The 16,088-nt window shown below is 38.4% G+C and overlaps 1 protein-coding gene and 1 pseudogene across 2 annotated transcripts in view; one reads left to right on the forward strand and one right to left on the reverse strand.

The window, feature by feature from the left end:
* The window catches only part of MAGI2 (membrane associated guanylate kinase, WW and PDZ domain containing 2), a 1,300,621-nt gene that overhangs the window by 197,595 nt on the left and 1,086,938 nt on the right, over positions 1-16,088 (reverse strand). For both annotated transcript variants that reach the window (XM_088018616.1, XM_088018615.1), the window contains exon 10: positions 5,580-6,218. In XM_088018616.1, coding sequence (XP_087874742.1) covers positions 5,580-6,218 — 639 coding nt within the window. The remainder of the gene's footprint in view (positions 1-5,579; positions 6,219-16,088) is intronic.
* LOC114221672 (dnaJ homolog subfamily A member 1 pseudogene) lies at positions 14,640-15,833 on the forward strand (annotated as a pseudogene).

Raw genomic sequence — 16,088 nt, forward strand, 5'->3', positions numbered from 1 at the left:
CTCAGGACATGATCTCAGGGTGGTGAGATTGAGCCCTGTGTGGGCTCCACACTCAGTGTGGAATCTGCTTGAAGATTCTCTCTCTCTCTCCCTCTTCCTATGCCCCTTCCCTGTAAAAAATTTTAAAAATTATGTAATGTATAACATTGTATTTTTTAAAATATTTTATTTATTCATTTGTCAGAAAGAGAGAGAGAGAGAGCACAAGCAGGTGGGGGGCAGCAGGCAGAGGGAAAGGCAGGCAGAGGGAGAAGCAGGCTCCTTGCTGAGCAAGAAGCCTAACTCGGGACTCCATCCCAGGATCCTAGGATCATGATCTGAGCCGAAGGCAGACGCTTAACTGACTGAGCCTACCCAGGCTTCCCAACACTGTATTAATAAAAGGTAAACAAAACAAAACAAAACAAAAAACAATCACATGATCATCTCAATAGTTTCAGGAAAAAAAAACCCACAAACTTTTGTTCAAAGCCAAGATACATTGATTATTAAAATTTTCAACAAACTAACAATCGATGGGAACTTTCTCAACCTGATAAAGGGCATATAAAAAGCCTACACCTAAAATCATACTTAATGGTGAAAGATTAATGCTTTCCCCCCCCACGAAACTGACAATGAGACAAGGATGTCTGCTCATAATCACTTCCATGAAACATCATAGTTGAGTTTCTAGCTAGTGTTATAAGGCACAGTAAAGGAATCAAAGGCATACAAATTGGAAGAGAGGAAATAAAACTGTAACATCAGACAACATAATAATCTATGTAGACAATCTTATGAAATTTATAAAAGAAAAACATAAGTAAGTGAGTATAATAGGGTTGCAATGTATGAGATCCAAAACAAAATCAAATGTATTTCTATGCATTAGCAAATGACAATCTGAAAATGACATTAAGAAAATAATTCCATTCCCAATAATGTCAAAAACAATAAAATAGCTAGGAATAAGTGTAACAGAAGAAGTATAAGATCTGTGCATTGAAAACTACAAACCACTGCTGAAAGGAATTAAAGGAGATTAAATAAATGAAGAGATATACCATATATATGAATCAAGAGATTCAGTGTTAGCTTGGAAATTCTTCACAAATTATTCTACATATTTGGAGCAACACCATAATCTCCATAACCCTTTTATTTAAGATAAGTAAAATAAAAAGGATGATCCCAAAATTTATATGAAAGTGGAAAGAATCTAGAATAGCCAAGATAATTGTGAAAAAGGAGACAAAAGTTAGAGGATTTCAAGATTTGATAGAAAGCTAAAGTAATCTAAAAAGTATGGCATTATCGTAAGGATAAACATATAGATCACTGGAACAGAATAGGGTCTAGAAATAAACCCTCACATTTATGCTAGTTTAATAAAATATTGAAGTGCCACAAGGTAATCCAAGAGGAAAGGATAGTTTTTTTCAACAAATGGTTCTAGAACAATTAAATTCCATATACAATATAATGCATTAGACCCTTACCTCACACTATCCACAGACCTTAAAATATAGATCTAAATGTAGGAGCTAAAATTATACAACTTCTAAAAGAAAGCAGGAAAAAGTTTGTGACCTCGGGTCAGGCAGAGATTTCACAGATACAACACCAAAATAATAATCCACTAAGAAAACACTGATAAATTGGACTTCATCAAAATTAAAATCTTCCGTGCTTCAAAAGGAACCATTAAGAAAATGAAAAGACAAGCCACAGACGGGGGAAAATATTTGAAAACCATATATCTTATGAAAGACATGTAATCAGAATACATAAAGAACTTTTACAATGTAATAAGAAGATAAATAGTGCAATAAATATTCAGATGGGCAAAATCTTGAGTAGTCATGCCATCAAAGAAGATATATGAATGCTAATAAACACATCAGAATGTTGTAAACACATAAAGAATTGAGAAACGTAAATTAAAATGACAAAAAAGGTATCATTATACAGACACTAGAATGACTGTAATCAAAAAGACTGGCTATACCAACTAAGGGCAACAATGGGCAGAAACTGGAAACCTCATACATTACTAGTGGGGAATGTAAAATGGTATAGTCATTTTGGAAAACATTCTGGCAATTTCTTAACAATTTAAATATATATTTTGTCATATAACCCAGCAGTATCACTCCTAGGTATCTCGTCAAGAAAAATGAAAACATACGCACATACACACTTACATCTAAGTGTTCACAGCAACATTATTTATGGATGTCAAAACCTGAAAACAACGCTAATGTCCATCCATTTGTGAGTGGATTTTAAAAAGCGGTAGATCCATACAATGGAATACTAACTACTCAGTGATAAAAAGAAATAAACTACTCACAGATGCACCAGCATGGGTGAATCACAGGAGCATTCTGTTATGTAAAAGACTATCTATTGTATGATTCCATTGATTGATTGATTGATTGACTGACTTAGTTAAAGATTTATTTATTTCAGAGAGAGAGAGAGCACAAGCGGGGGGGGGCAGAGGGAGAGCGAGAATCTCAAGTTGAGCACGGAGCCCAATGTGGGCTTGATCTCACGACCATGATGAGGTCACCACCTGAGCAGAACCAACAGTCCGGTGCTTAACCTACTGTGCCACCCAGGTGCTCCTGGTATGATTCCATTTATAAAAAATTTCCAGAAAGGCAAAACTATCCGGAAAGCATATTAGTGATTTTCTGGGGCCGAGGGAACTTGAGATGATGGATGTTCTAAGGATTATGGTGACTGTTACACAAAAATATCACTTTAGTGAAACTTATTGATGTATACATTTTAAGTGGGTAAATTTTATGTTATGTAAGTTACTCCAAAATGGTGTGTGTTAAAAATGAAATATTTACCCTAATAACCAAGATATTTATAGAGTAAGACATATGTATGTATATCATTTATAGTAAACATACTACATATATTCATGCATGTGCTAGTTAAGACCACAATATTTCTGGGAGTGTATATTCAAAAAACATGTTTGCCTCTGAAAAAAGGACTGAAAGTCTGGGACAGGAAAGAGAATTATTTCTCCCATTGTATACCTTCTGACACTGTTTAAAAAAATTAAACCATGTATATTACTGCTTTAAAAACTAAAAATCCTAGTAAATAATTAAAACAAACAAAGAATCACAATTCCGATAGAAGGACCCAGGCCTATGACTCTGCTCTTGAAGGTCTGGACGTATCTGAATGAGGCTATGAGCAATTTTGAGTAGCCTATAATAAGAGAAAGCAAAAGATGACTCCAAAATTTATATGAAAATGGAAAGAATCTAGAAAAGCCAAAATAATTACGAAAAATTTCATCACAAAAACATGGTATTAGTTCCTTATAATTTCAGAGAGATGAGTGCAAATTGTGGGAACCTGGGGAAACACAAGAGGTTTTTGACTAGAAGTACTTTATTACAGGGTACTACATTCTGCAGGTCTACACTAGCCACAAAATAAAAACCAATTCCTTACCCCCAAATACAAGCAAAATGCAAACAAAATGTGACATCCTGAAGGATTAAAGGAGAGGTGGGAAAAACAGAGGGGAAAAAAAAGAGCGAGAATAGGGTGGTCTAGCTGATAGTGGGCGTTTATCTATCTATCTATCTATCTATCTATCTATCTATCTATCTATCTATAGGTGATTTCAAAATATTTTTTCCTGCTATGCCATGCCTTTTATTTTTAAAATTTATTTGAGAAAGAGAGCATGAGCTCTCTTTATTTATTTATTTGAGAAAGAGAGCATGAGCAGAGGGGAGAGGGAGAAGCAGGCTCCCCGATGAGCAGGGAGCCCAACACGGGGCTCGATCCCAAGACCCTGGGATCACGACCTGAGCCGAAGGCAGATGCCCAACCACTGAGCCACCCAGGCGCCCCATATGCCATGCCTTTTAAAAAAAAGTCATTATATAGGATATGTACACAAACTCATTTCTATGAATCAGAGAGTGGCTATACTGCACAGTGATTTTCAGTATACCTTTTAATATCAAGAACCTGTTACAAAGATTTGCTTTTCAACTGCATGCTATGAAGATACGGCTTTAATTAAGAATATTTGTTTTAATTGTACACAAGCAATGGGAGAAATTAAAACACACTGTCAATATTTAATTATAAAGATTCAAGGGCTATTTTGTAACAACGCCTTAAGAAGGTCAAATTTAAGACTTCTGCTATCATAATTTCCCTTTTTAATATAGGAACATAATACTTTGTACAGCGTTCCTCAAAAAATGCCTAGCATTTGATGTCCATTTTCACACAAGGAATCAATAATGTAAATACTTCCTTGAAGTGGAAACACCTGCAGTGAGGGCCAAATAAATCGTAAAAGGTGCTTCTTTCAAGCTTTGACTGCCTTCCTTTGCATTTCAAACCGACAGGGCTCTCCTGCTGTTTTCAGTGCTCTGAATAGACAATCACATATGTTGGCCACACTGTGTTCTTCAAGCATGAGTTCCTCGAAGAGCTGCTCCTTCTGCCCCACCCTTGCTGTAGCTTCAGCGTTCCTTTACTCTGAACACACATTTCATGAACACCAATGGTGGGCCATTCGATATGAAGAACCATGACCACCACGTTAGGGAGTATTATCATCCCAATATAACAGCCAAGGCTTCTGAGGCTCCTGGACTTTAAGGGTCCCAAGTCCCAGAACTGGTAAGCAGAAGACGAGGACTTAGCCTGAGCCTTTTCCTTTATATTCTGTTTTCAAGTATCCTTCCAATCTGTGGCCCTTCCCTCCTTTCTCTCCCTAGTGTCACTGATAGTTAAGAGCAAAGTAGCAGAGGAATGAAGGAGGGGTCTTCCTCTTAGCCCCATTCCCTTCCCCAGAAAGTAGAAGGGAGGAAACGCCCACGGCTCAGAGTTCCTACCACCTTCCTCAGTGCTCCGATTTCCATAGTTCACCTAGAACACCCAGCTTAGAACTTCAGCCCTAACCCTGTTCTGTAATTTCCTGCCCAGGTCATGGAAGGCACCATGAGTAATTATTGCTGGAGGAGTACCTTTGTAGTGGAAGAAGTTTCCTAAGCATTCCAATTCATGACTCAAAAAAGATTTTTCTGCCACAACCAGTTCCCAAATGTCCTTATGGGGATTATGAAGACTATATTTGAACTTGGACGGGGTTGAACCAGCTTCCACCTGCTAGCTAGAATCCTAAGCACAGTACAGAGCACTGACTTGATTGGAAGAACCAGATTTCTTAATTAAGTCAATGGGAAACCAGTTTGAGATCTCTACAACCGATATATTAATGAACTTTTGGAATATAAACCACTCATATTTGGGGATTCAGGCTTTACCCTCCAAGTTCGTACTAAGATACATTTGTGAGACAGAAAGCACTACTTTTATTGTGTTTAATATAAAATAGGAAGAAAATATATATTCTCAAAATTAAAAAAAACAACCCATCGCTTCCTGGACTCTTGTTTTTCTCTCCTATTCTTTGACTTTTATTTTTTAAAGTATGATTTCATTCAACTCGAGGAAAACCTCCATTTTTATGATAGTATTGTAAAGGTCCTATTATTTTACCTGCATATTTTATTACTGAGTAGTGTTTATCTTACCTCCTCGATGGATAATCAAAGAAGTCTCACTTCCAATGGGACAGTCCTTAAGTATATCCACTACTTCTGTATGGCTCAGGTTCTGTACATTCTGCTGGTTGATCTCAACAATGAGGTCGCCTTCACACAGGCCAGGGCATCCCTGAATGTCAAGTATTTGTTTCACCCGCTGTCCTGTAGGACTGTCAGCAATAGTGAAGCCAAAGCCCTGGGCACCTTTCACAATGGTTAAGGTCATAAGTTCAGCTTGGGTGGCCCCAGATGAAGCCATAGACACATTGTCGTCATGGACGGGTGGTGGATACGTGCCATCTAGTTGACCATCAGCTGGCATTGAGTGCAAAGAATGAGGCGGCCGATCTGTTATATCTGGAACCGACTGTGAGGTCCGAGAAATGTATTCCAAATATGTTTCATAGTTATGTCTTCCATTGACCATCACTGGAGGTGGCCTCTCCATTATTGCAAGGGGTGGCACCATGCTGTTAGCAGGATCTTCAGGATCAAAGGGCAAAGGGTAGCCACGGCACAACACCAGGTTGACACTCTGACCAATAGGAACAGACTGGAAAAGTTTGACTACATCTGCATGAGTATGTCCAAGGACACAAACTTCATTAATATAGACAATGACATCACCTGCAAGGAAAAAGGAAAGAGATTGACAACATGAGGTAAGTTCAATTAAAGTTGACATAGAGAAATGGAATTATTTATGAGACTAGTAAAAGAGGCAATCTGTTTCTCAGTAAGCTGTGAGAAAATCAATTAGAATAATATTTAAATTCACTGTAGGTGACTCAAGGTTACCAACAGGTCTGCCAACAAATACAATGATCAAATGATGAAAAAAAAATGCTATGTGTTTATTCTTGGAGTTCAGAAACAGTTTTGTGTTCAGAAAGAAAAGTTTACAAGCATTTGTACCTTGAGGAAGCACACATTCTATGCTTCTTTTTCATCTTCATTTCCATCTTCAGTGCAATTCAGTTAATAGAATTTCAAACTATTGAGAAGTGATGGTCATGTTTTAGATGAAAAAGAAAGCCCCGGTATGTGGGTTTTTTTGGTATAACTTGACTGAGTCAACTGCTACTTTTCTTTTTTATGGCAGAGGAAAGATTTTGCCCATTTATTTTCTCCATCTATAGCAAGATGTAATTACAAAGGTTCTGTGTATACACAAGCAAAGGTCAAGGGCACTGGTTCTGGGATCAGGGACCTGGGTCCGGATCTTGACTCTACTCCTTAGCAGATACGTGATATTGGGCAAGTGACGTACCTGCTTTGAGGCACAGTTCCTCATTCGTAAAGTTGTTGTGAGGATTAAATAAGATAATGCAGGAAAAGTGTTTGGCATTGTGCCTGACACATGGTGAGTGCCCAATAAATGTGGACCACTATTAAGATCACTATTGCTTAAAATAGGATGGAGGGGATTTGGGACCTTGGCTTTCAATAGAAGGCTGCCCATAGACTCATCCTCTGATCTTAGATTAATTAATATTTCTGGGGATCTTTTTTAAAAAGCCATTTGTCCTCTCTCCCCAACGAATTATCCTAGAGTTACAGATGTCCACTGGTTAGATGTTAACTTTATGATATTAAAAAATGCTCTGAATGTTAACTATTCATTATAAAATAAAAATTCTGAAAAACAATATTTCCTCCGTAAGATACAGAAAAAACACGCTTGGTTGAGATAATTGTTTAAAAATTTCAATTATGTATGAATGACAATTTTGCTTTTAGAGAACTGTCCTATTATGGGTTGATATTTTTGTTCCCACAAACCATAATATTTGAGAATTATGCTTGCAAATTGAGATTGTGCCTGACTACGCTGAGGAGTATATGAGGGATAAAAAGACATGTTTTCACAGACTGTCAAATGAGTAACTCAGCAGGTATTAATTTATCAGGATAATTCTGAAATGGGTAGTGCAAATGGCTGGGGATTTCATACTGAGACATCCTTGCCCATCAAAATTGCAAACACCAAAAATGTAAAACAGAGTTGAACTTTCAGAGTTAAATACTTCTCTAGCTTTTCTTAGGTGTCTGATATAAAATGATTACTCCACTCTAAGCATTCTAAAATAAATAATTCTATGCATAAAACATTCCTGAGTAAAATACTCTCAACAACATAGACTCAGTTAACACTCGCTCTTCCCAAATGCTAGGGACCTGCTTGAAAGTGCTAAAGATATGAAGACAGAAAAGTCAAACAAACATTTTCTGGGATTCAGCTTAAGTGTGATTCTAGAAAATGTCACAGACTCCGGGATTTGTTAGATGGAACTTCACACTTCAATTGTGTGTGTCAGAAAGGGTGTTGGTGTAATGGCAGGAATTTTGGAGGACTTAGGGCTGAGTTGTGATGAGCATCGTTTCTCTGCTACTATGATTTGCCATTAGACCAGGGCAAATGGGGACTCTCTGGCGTCATTTTCAACTGGTCTGGTCATCCCAGAGACCCAGAGAAGCATCTGATCCAGACAAACCTTTTTCTTCTCTTCCGGCCTCTTCTATTCTTAAAGTTAGGATCATCTATTTTACACATTACAAGGTTGAGAGAAGAATAAATACTGTGTATCATCATCCAACGCAATGATGAGAACATTGAACATATGAGTTGTGGTCCTCCAGGTGGCACCTCCCTCCCACTTACTGCCTTCTCCGAACATAATCACTGTCCTGCATTATTCACATGCACTTTATGCTTTTATGACATATCCAGGTACCTGTAAATAATGTCCCTAAGTAAAATTTAATCCCTAAATAATAACATCCCCCCAAATATGGTTTTGCATATTTTAAAATCATTGTAAATGGTATACATATTAACCTTCTGTAATTTCCTTCCAGATGTATTTGTGATATTTATCTATTTGATACTTTGACCTCTAGTTCACCAATTTTCATTGCAATAGAGTAACTGTTGGATGGCTACGTCACTACTTGATTAATATTTGTCTGTTCTTGGGTTATTGGATGCTTGGGTTCTTGTGAATTTTTGGCTACTAAAGATAATTCTGCTAATAATCTCTTTCCATGGCCCTTGTGCACTTATGGTGGAGTTGTTCTGAGGTACGGACCTTGGCATTGAATTGCTGGGCCGAGACCACGTGCTTCTTCAACTTTGTTATGTCATGGCAAATGACTGACTAAATAGGTCAAATTGATTTACACCCCCATTTCTAGTATATCAGAATTTTCATTGCTCCCTATCTAATATAATATTTGGCATTCTCAGACTTATTTTTTATCGATCTAATGGGTGTGATCATGGTTTTAATTTGCATTTGCAAGATTGCTAATGAGGGTGAGCATCTTTTCATATGTTTATTGGCCATTTGGGTTTCCTCTTTAGTACATCTCATTTCCTCATTTTTTCCTATTTGGTTAGTCCTTTACATTTTTTTTTTTTTAACACATTGACTACTTTTCTGCCCACCTCCATTCTTTTGATCCAACATTTTTGGTAGGTTTGGGAGGCTGCATGGTATAGCTGACATTACATGGGGCAGGGTGTCAGAAGACTTTGCTCCAGTTTCCGGCTTCATCACTTCCTAGCTGTGTGACTTTCAAAACTAACTTAAATCCTTTGTGACTCACATTTTTCACAAGTAATGAGGAATAATAATAATAGCAACTTACTGTTCTATGGGAAATAACAAATGAGATCATGCAGGTGACAGTGTTTGTAAGCTGCAAATTGTTATGCAAAGGATGACTGCTATTTCAGTAATTATTATCTGTCCTTGGTTATATCCTCCTATAAAAATCAGGACAGTCCCACCAAGATATTCCCACCCCAGTCACAATCAAGGCTGAGTATGGGTTTCTGAGTGGGCAGATAAAAGACAGGAAGGTAACAAATGTCACTTTCCTCTAAGGCTTTCCCTAACTTGAAACACTGTTAAACAAACTCCCCGCCCCCCAAGCACGCTATGCCAGAAATTCATAGGGAAAAGAACTAAGCTCTCCAGGTTCCCTGCCAGGTCTAGAGAGTAGTTATTTGAATTATAGTGATTAATGTTATCTATTTTTGAGTTCTAATGTGATCTTGCTATTTAGAAACAGAATGAGAACTATTTGTGGTTCTTGGTAAGACTGCTTTTAAAATTTATGGATATTTTCCACTCAGAGCAATTTTTCAAGTCATCAAGCAAGCAGTGAGAAAGTGGTATCTTTAGAGAGCCGTGCAGAAGCTTCCTGAAGGTAAAAGATGAGTGGTCAGTTATCACAGGATAAAACCGACAACGTGACAGTACTCAACTGCTCACTTAAAAAAATGTGTATAGATGCCTAGACATTGTGTCATACCACAATTGTTGTAGATGGATTTGTAAGGAAACATTTGCCTGTTCAGATAGAACGAATTGGGTAGGATATTTATAGACTGTGCTGTATGGATGTCATTGACATGTTGTGAAATAAAAATATGAGCCACCTGGTAAATGCCATCCGATGGTGCCATGCCAAGTCCTGGGATAGACTGGGCTTCAGAGCACAGAAAGAGACGTCATTAGGAGAACTGGCTCTAGCTCAAGCCCCGTTGGCCTATTTAAGAGGGAGAATTGGGAAAAGAGTCACTTGATCTCTCCCTCTCTATGCTTTTATAAAATGGGAACTAAAACATCTCCTCCATTTCCTCTTTCACACGGCTACTGTGAGAATGAGATCATGCTTGTGAAAACACTTTTAATTTTACCAAGGAAAGGTTTTCCATAAAAATAAAATGATGCATCTCGTTTGCAAGCCAAGCACCCATTTTCATTGCCGTCTACTGTTTCCTATGTGGCCATTCACTTCAGGCCCTATTGGGGCCAGCTGCATTAGGGCTACTGTCCTTGGGCCTATGGGTCAAATTTGCAGTGACTGATGAGCTTGGGGTCTCCAGTAGAGCTGGTCTCATAAAGACCCAATTCCCAATGAAGAGATTTCAAAGTGCAAGTGAAGGAGAGTCAGGCTGATGAAGCAGAAGTTTAAAACTGCTGGCCTGTATGAAAACATGTTCCAAGCTAACTGGTCCCTCTCTTAGTCACGGGAATCAAAACACACTACTGGATACCTCTTGGGTACTTCATTATTTTGGATAAAACAGGGCACTTTTCATAAGGCACTGCTTAAAGTGCAGTTATTTTTATACTTCTTTCTTCTGCTCCCACATTCATTGAGTCACCGGGGTGTGCAAAACTTCCTTTTTAGCCTCTCTCACTTACCACCTGCTGTCTACCTTCCTTAACCACCATCTTGGACTAGACTAGAATAACTTACTTCACATTCCATTCTCATCCTGTAGTCTCCTCCATTAAGTTCAAACTACTCAATTTTAGATGTGCTGGTTAACGCTCTTTACCAGCAGGCTTTCCAACTTATTTTTGTCTTCATCATCCAATAAGTTCCCATTCTTGCGATGCCGGTGTCTTAACTGCTCACAAGTTACAACTTGCTCCTTGCCTTTTACTTGAATTCTGCTATTCCTCTCTCCTCATGGGCACTTCCTTTCTGTGTGTAATTCCATCCCAACTGATTCATCCTTTCCTTCACTTTTTCAAAGATATCTTCCATCATTCCTGCTCCGATTGCTACTACCTCATCATATTTGTCAGTACAAATTCATCTCTGACTTTATTCCTTTGTGGAAGTTTTCTACCTGTTCCAAGTTTTCCCCACAAAATCAATAGAATAATATTACTATGTTTAGAACTCTTCAGGCATTTAGGATACATTCGTATGGAATAAAGGATACAAAGACTTAGAGGAAAACTGGAATAGATTTCATAGCTAAATGTGCTGCCTCTATTGTTTCTAACTTATGTTTTCACCAAGTCATCTAAATTTTTGCTAAAAGAAAAAAAAAATCTCACCCACTACTCCCATATATATTATAATATGTATATAATATATATAATATTATTATAATAATATGATTTTATTATGATATTGAACATTCATTCTCTTTTTACTCTACAACCCCCCCGAAAAACATAATAAATTCTGACATACACTTGTGAGCGTGTACAACTCAACACTTCAATTAAATTGAAAATAACTGCCCTTAACATAGTTTATTCTCTAAAGTGAAGCACTGTGGTATACCAGATGGACACACAGAATTGAAGCTGGGTCTCTTTGGGTTGCTCTTCAAGCAAGTCATTCAACATCGGTTTCCTCATCTACAGAATGGAGATAATTGACATCTGTTCTACCTACCCTGTAGAAAAGAGGTGTCTATGAAAATGTTCTGTAAATGGTACAGAACTATTGTAATGTCACATATATAAATACATCTATTAAACTTTTAAACAAATAAATGGTAATGAGTGGAAAATAAAAATATCCTAAGGATGACAAAGAATAAATAGTTCAAATTTTTAAAAGGAAACTGCTGAATTTTATTAAATTACTTGACAGTTTGCTTGCAGAAATTTGAGAGGACAGATACGTTCATCCTTATAACTGAATACACTATTTCCCAGCAGGGCAGACTAGTGACTCATGAAAGTATCCTTGGATTCCTCATTCTTTTCTGGAATATAAATACAATGCACTGAGGGTAGAAGGATCAGATAGCCTGAATTGTCTGGCAGCGGTGGTGGGGGTGGAGGGTAGAACTTAGAACATCCACATCTGTGGCTCTTGGTATATTCTCTGTAATGTCACAAAGTGAGAAAGGTCTGGAGAGAAATACCCAAGAAGATAAATGGACCTTTGTCTTATTTTCTCAGGTTCCTTGATGACCCTGTTACAGGGTTCTATATCTCTTACTGCCCCAAAGTTTTCCCTGGTACCTAAATCTATTCTTTTTTTTTTTTTTTTTTTGCTTAAAAACCAAGACTATTTCCTTTATTTCTGGTTCTCATAAAATAGAAACATCATTCTCTTGGATAATTTAAAGCAGTTTCTAAATTTCCCAAATGGTCTCTTTAGAGTGAAAGTTATTAAAACTGCCATTAATTGGAGGAGATTCCACCTAGGAAATTCTGCACCTTCCATGGTTCTATTGACTTTAAACATCTGTCCGGCAGATAGCATTATTGCAGACATCCTCCCATTATGCAGAAATGCAAAAACAAATACTTACATTATGAAGGTAGTAGAGGTAGGACAAAATGCCCTCATCAGAAAAGTCTTAGTTTATTAATTCTGATATGCTACATTTTAAGTCACATTGTGAATGAAAATGAAGTGAATTGAGCCATAGCACTAAAATAAGGTTCCAATAATGTTTTATTTTTTTCTAACATTATAAAACTAAGTGTGGCATACAGAGAGAGCACTGATTTAGGTGTCAAGAGATTTATGTCCTTATGCTAGGTATGTCAATAATTAGTGGTGTCAACACATCTCTGGTTCTTATCCCTCATTTACTCAGCAAATATTTATTATACTCAACTACTACTGTGACTCAGGCACAGTGTTATAAAAAGAGCAGACTGAACCAGATGACCTCTAGGGTAGTTTTTTCACTCCGAAATTCTAAGACAAAGTTCTGGATCTATCTACCTCTTAGCTATGTCTGCAATTGGTTCCTTCCCTTCTTCTCCTACTTCTACCACCTGAGGTCAGGACCTTACCATCTATTGTATGAACTTTTGCAACACTCTCTTAGCTGGTCTCCCTGATGTCATAGCAGAAAAGACAAGAGAAAGAGAGAGGGGAAGCCTAGCATACAACATGAATCAGTGAGCCTGTGGGATTATGGAGTTCCCTAATCCTACCCCACACAGACCTCTAGGTGTACATGGGATTCTTAATAAAACCCCTCTTCTGGTCAGTATTGGCTCAGGAACCAAGAGAGTGTGACTATTCTGCAGGTCAAGGACATTAGTACCACTGGCTGCCAAGCACTGGGTCTTGCCTTCCACCTGCTTCCCTGGCAACTCATCTTCTATATTATATTTGCTGATGTTTTTTCTACTTAACATCCTTCAGCGCCTGTTCTCATAGAGAATAGGGTCCAAATAGTCTAGTACAGCACATAAGGCTCTCAGTCTATATTTTCATCACCTCCCGCCTCTTTCCAACCTAGTCTGTGCTTCAGTTGCCCAAGCTCACAGCCATACCCCTAAATGTGCTCTGTTCTTTCCAGCCTCCTGCTTCTCTCCAGGCTTTGTCCCCATTAACAAACTCCTAATTACCCTTGGAGACCGGTCTCACCTTTCTGACCTTCTTTCTGGCTACCTCCTGTTGTTGACTGTGAATTACTTCTCCCAGTGTGTTAGTCTTCCTGATGGCTTAGTTCTTCAATCCACTTAACCACATTAACAGCACCTCGACTATCTGTGACCATAATGACTGCAAAATTTTAACACATATACTATTTACCTGGCATTTACAAACCCCATCTTACCTAATCTACATGAAATAGGCACTGTTACCTATACTTTGTACATATGAAAACCGAGCCTAGAAGTTACATAACTTCTCTAAAGTCACACTGATAATTAGGTGAGATTTAAAAAATCGAACTCAAGACTGCTACACGAATGTTAAGAATTTACAATAGTCCAGGACATATGTTGACCCGAGGACTCTTCTGTGCACCTCAAATCATATCAGTAGGAACACTGGACAAAATATCTTTAATTCCTGAATATGAAAATGGGAGAGATGAACTGCAACATTCTTTTGATTTGTTAAGTTAGTGGAGGAAAGCAGTGAAGCAACTAATTGTAAACAGGGGAATCCACTGCCAATAGCTCAATGAACTTCCCGCAGTCTTCCAAAACAGGCTGCGTGGAAGAAGGCTTTGAGAATTCTGAGGCAGAGAGGTGACAGGGCACAGCAACCCACAAAACTCAGGAACCATCCTGAAACATCAGCTCTGGTAAAAATTATTTCAATAGCTGTATGATCTTGGGCAAGCAATTTCACTTTCCTCGATCTAGTTTCTGTTCAAGTAAAATGGAAAAGCCAGAAAACATAACGGGTTAAGGTGCAGCTTTAAGAGTACCTACATCTTGGGCGGCTGCCCGAGTTGCGCCCAGCAATGCGCTCCTTCCCGCTCCCCCACACCGGCCTCGGCCCTCTCACTGGCTGTAGAAAATGGTGAGAGAAACCACTTACTATGATGTTTTGGGGGTCAAACCCAATGCCACCCAAGAGGAACTGGAAAAAGGCCTACAGGAAACTGGCCTTGAAATACCACCCTGATAAGAATCCAAATGAAGGAGAGAAGCTTAAACAGATTTCTGAAGCTTACGAAGTACTCTCTGATGCAAAGAAAAGGGAATTATATGACAAAGGAGGAGAACAGGCAATTAAAGAAGGTGGAGCTGGTGGTGGCTTTGGCTCCCCTGTGGAAATCTTTGATATGTTTTTTGGAGGAGGAGGAAGGATGCAGAGAGAAAGGAGAGGTAAAAATGTTGTGCTTCAGCTCTCAGTAACCTTAGAAGATTTATATAATGGTGCAACAAGAAAACTAGCTCTGCAAAAGAATGTGATTTGCGATAAATGTGAAGGCCGAGGTGGTAAGAAAGGAGCAGTTGAATGTTGTCCCAATTGCCAAGGTACTGGAATGCAAATAAGAATTTATCAGATAGGACCTGGAATGGTTCAGCAAATTCAGTCTGTGTGCATGGAGTGCCAGGGCCATGGGGAACGGATCAGTCCCAAAGATAGATATAAAAGTTGCAATGGGAGGAAGATAGTTCGAGAGTAGAAGATTCTAGAAGTTCATATTGACAAAGGCATGACAGATGGCCAGAAGATAACATCCATGGTGAAGGAGACCAAGAGCCAGGACTGGAACCAGGAGATATTATCATTGTTTTAGATCAGAAGGACCACACTGTTTTTACTCAGCGAGGAGAAGACCTTTTCATGTGTATGGACATACAGCTGGTTGAAGCACCGTGCAGCTTTCAAAAGCCAGTATCTACTCTTGACAACCGAACCATAGTCATCACCTCTCACCCAGGTCAAATTGTCAAGCATGGAGATATCGAGTGTGTGCTAAATGAAGGCATGCCAATTTATCGTAGACCATATGAGAAGGGTCGCCTAATCATCGAATTTAAGGAAAACTTTCCTGAGAATGGCTTTCTCTCTCCTGATAAACTCTCTTTGCTGGAAAAACTCCTACTTGAGAGGAAGGAAGTAGAAGAGACTGATGAAATGGACCAGGTAGAACTGGTGGACTTTGATCCAAATCAGGAAAGACGGCGCCATTACAATGGGGAAGCCTATGAGGATGATGAGCATCATCCCAGGGGTGGTGTTCAGTGTCAGACCTCTTAATGGGGCCAGTGAATAACACCGCTGGCATTTTATATGCGGTAGTGAATGAGGGAAGGACTAGAATCATAGCTCACTACTTGCTATTGTTTTTGTTTTAATATTCAACTATAGTGTGTTTTAAAAGTTAAATGAAGAATAAACTCAAATATAAAAGCTCTGAAAAAAAAAAAAAAGAGTCCCTACATCTTGTGGGAATGTGAAAGCTCTCCTACAAGGCACTGGGAAACTTCTGTGGTGCCACTAAACAGGTAAGTG

Source organism: Eumetopias jubatus, unplaced genomic scaffold, assembly GCF_037043125.1.
Source record: "Eumetopias jubatus isolate StellerSeaLion01/CBP00866 unplaced genomic scaffold, mEumJub1_p1.0 scaffold_14, whole genome shotgun sequence".
NCBI lineage: Eukaryota > Metazoa > Chordata > Mammalia > Carnivora > Otariidae > Eumetopias > Eumetopias jubatus.